Source organism: Echinops telfairi, unplaced genomic scaffold (assembly GCF_000313985.2).
Source record: "Echinops telfairi isolate 266 unplaced genomic scaffold, ASM31398v2 ScPeMD7_1713;HRSCAF=2227, whole genome shotgun sequence".
NCBI lineage: Eukaryota > Metazoa > Chordata > Mammalia > Afrosoricida > Tenrecidae > Echinops > Echinops telfairi.
In genome coordinates, this window is record NW_022105611.1 from 3,814,310 (window position 1) to 3,817,208 (window position 2,899).

A 2,899-nucleotide genomic window follows, 5' to 3' on the forward strand; every position below is an offset into this window, starting at 1 on the left:
AGGAATATGAAATTAATTTTCTGATCATCCAAACATAAAGTTATTAAATGCAAAATATAACCCATATTACCCTTGCTATATATTAAAAAACCTCACTGCTATCAAGTTGATCCCAATACTAGGGAACTTCAGAAAGTTTATGGAAAAATGGCATGAAACGATAATGAAATTTTTCCACAAACTTTTAGAAGCCCCTTCCTATGGTCACCTTCCATTTATCTGATGACAATAACCTAAAGGTGGCTTTGGGTATGCTCATTTTTGGTTATAATGGGGTGTTTGGTGCCCTCTATAGATCACCTGTTGCTGTCTTACCTATAGAATGGCCTCCCTGGTAAGCCAAGAGGATCGATGAACGCTCTTTCCAGAAGCATCAGTTGATCATTCATGATTCTCACTGCAATAGGGCTGAGAACAAGATAAATACAATCATAACCCTTGTCTCGGAAACAAGTTTTAAATACTAAGTGTGAGTAATCCATGGGAAATTACACTTCTAAATCCATTGATTTTTAAGAATGCAAATTAATGCAGCGGTGCTTCTCATGCAAGCTGTGTATAATACCTGTTGTGCAGTAAAGAGACTTATTGGGGAAACTGGTTTGTTTTGCTTTTTTAAGAGCACAGACTGGTGAGAAAGTTACTTCAAAGCCCTTTTTAAGAAAATTAATTGTAGTAAGCTAATGAGGCCTCGTGGAAAAGCCCACAGAGAGAACTGCTAAGTTTTTCCTGACATGCCGTCTAGTTCAAGTGTGAAAGAAAGCATTGGAATAAAGATTGAACAAGAAGTAACAAGTGACAATTTCATGTGTCGGGTGGGGGGGGCGGCGGGGAGGTAGCTGTAGATAGCTGCAGACAGTAGATGGGAAATTCCCCTTTCCTGTATCATCCAAACGAGAGAAAAACCCCTCAAATGAGTAGTAGAACTTTCTCCCGAAAGGGAAGGTCAAACTCGAACACTCTCAGAGTGGATTCTGACCCATAGTGACCTTATAGCACAGGGTAGCATTGCCCCTGAGTTCCTGAGACTAATCATTACGGGAACAGAAAGCCTCATCTTTCTCGCCCCTAGCTGGCTAATGGTTTCAAACTGTTGACTTTGTGGTTAGCAGTCCAACTCTTAACCACTGTTCTGATTACATATGCCCCCCACCCCCACCCCACACACACCCCAAAAAAGAAAAAGAAATGTGGCTCCAATTGTACTGTGGAATGATCTGTGCTTGCTCCAGAGCATTTTCCCTTTGAGTCTAAATTCCCACCTGTTTTCAACCTATATGTTGTAAGAGGTTAAAGAAAAGAAATGTAAGAGTATCAAAAAGAAAAACATTTCCAAACTGATGTACAGGCATGTTTGGATAAAGGTCTGCAGACAAATGTCCCACCATTGTAGTTAACCATCTAGAGCTCACTCTTAACCAGTTTTAACCAAGACTCCTAAAGATCTCTCTTTAGCCCCTGTCTACCTGTTGACACCATGTTTCCCTACTTTTAATATGGCTGAATCACCTGGAGATCTTGCTGAAGTGCAGAATTCGAATTGGGCAGGGCTGGGGCAGCTCTACTCTGTCCTCTAGGGCTGCCTCGGGTCAGAAAGGACCCTGGGGTACTGGGTTGGGTGGTTTTGCTTGGATGGGATCTGCTGATCTTCCAAGGAGCGCTCAGGTGATGTTGAAGCCACAGTTTGTAAACCACAATGTGAGTAGCACTGATTCAGAACTAATTGTTTACAAGTGAAAGCAGTTATTCCCTGCAATCAGATTGTTTTGCAACAGTAAAAACATCTGAAACTTACTTATTAAGATCAATTTCTGAGAGTCTTTTGTGAAAATCTGAAGCAGCCTCTGAGAAGTTTCTGACAGCAGAAAATAAGGAATCTTTTCAAATAAGAGAAACGAGGAGGAGAAATTAGTAAACACCAAGTGTTTCAAATTTCTAAAGTTTCACTTTCCTATAAAGATTGCTGAATTATTACTTCAGGAAATAACTTTCAAAAATCTAGGAAATAAATCATCATTTTAATCCATTATCTGCCAGTAATTCAGCATTCATTCACTTTCAGTTATTTACAGGGTCAACTATCATATGCACAATACTAGATACAACTATAAATGAGCTATGGTTTCAGTAATTATTACAATATCAATCTTCATTTTCAAATAGTGTATTGAAGATCACACCCTCCAATTAAGCTGTGATTAAAAAAAATTAACCTGTGATAAACTAAGACAGCAGACACTAAGAAAGAAGATCCACTTTGGTCTAATTTTGCTATAAACAGAGTGATTAAGTCATCAATATATTATATTTTCCATTGCCAGATTGTATTTAAAATTGTCCATGTTTTCTAAGCTGGTATTTAAGAAAGTGTGTGTGTGTGTGTGTGTGTGTGTGTCCAGTGAAACTGGCAAAGCACGTGATAAGCATGTAGTAGTACCCACCCAGCACACTTGACTTCTACTAGGTCCCAGCAAACCATTCAGGATAAGAAATAAGATTTCCTGAGTCCAAGATATTCTCTAAACTTTAATTGTTTTGCTGTTTTTAATCATATACAAATCACAGTCTCATGATAATAGATATCATGGGAGTCAAGGAAAACAAAGTGTTGAAGAAGTAATTCTAAATTTGAAACGTAGCACCTAATTCAAGAAAGATAAAAACTAACGAGTCTCCATAGAATTTGACACAGGTTAATAAAAACTTTGGTCAGACTGCTCTCTGTAGAGTGATACAGACACAAAACAGTCAATGGAATGATTCATGGTAGGATTATGAAGATAAGAAGGTAGATTCATTCATAGGTCATATCGTAACTCTTTCATTAAAGCATTTTCTGAGGAGTTATTTTACCTGGCATTAAATCAGATTTTTTTTATTGTGAAGGAGAAAGAATGGA

The 2,899-nt window shown here is 38.0% G+C and overlaps 1 protein-coding gene across 1 annotated transcript in view; it reads right to left on the reverse strand.

The window, feature by feature from the left end:
• LOC101660793 (N-acetylated-alpha-linked acidic dipeptidase 2) overlaps positions 1-2,899 on the reverse strand; it is a 68,440-nt gene that overhangs the window by 5,285 nt on the left and 60,256 nt on the right. The window contains exons 17-18 of the mRNA XM_004708894.2: positions 1,796-1,877; positions 316-408 (exon numbers count right to left, since the gene is read on the reverse strand). Of these exons, the coding sequence (XP_004708951.1) occupies positions 316-408; positions 1,796-1,877 (175 nt within the window). The remainder of the gene's footprint in view (positions 1-315; positions 409-1,795; positions 1,878-2,899) is intronic.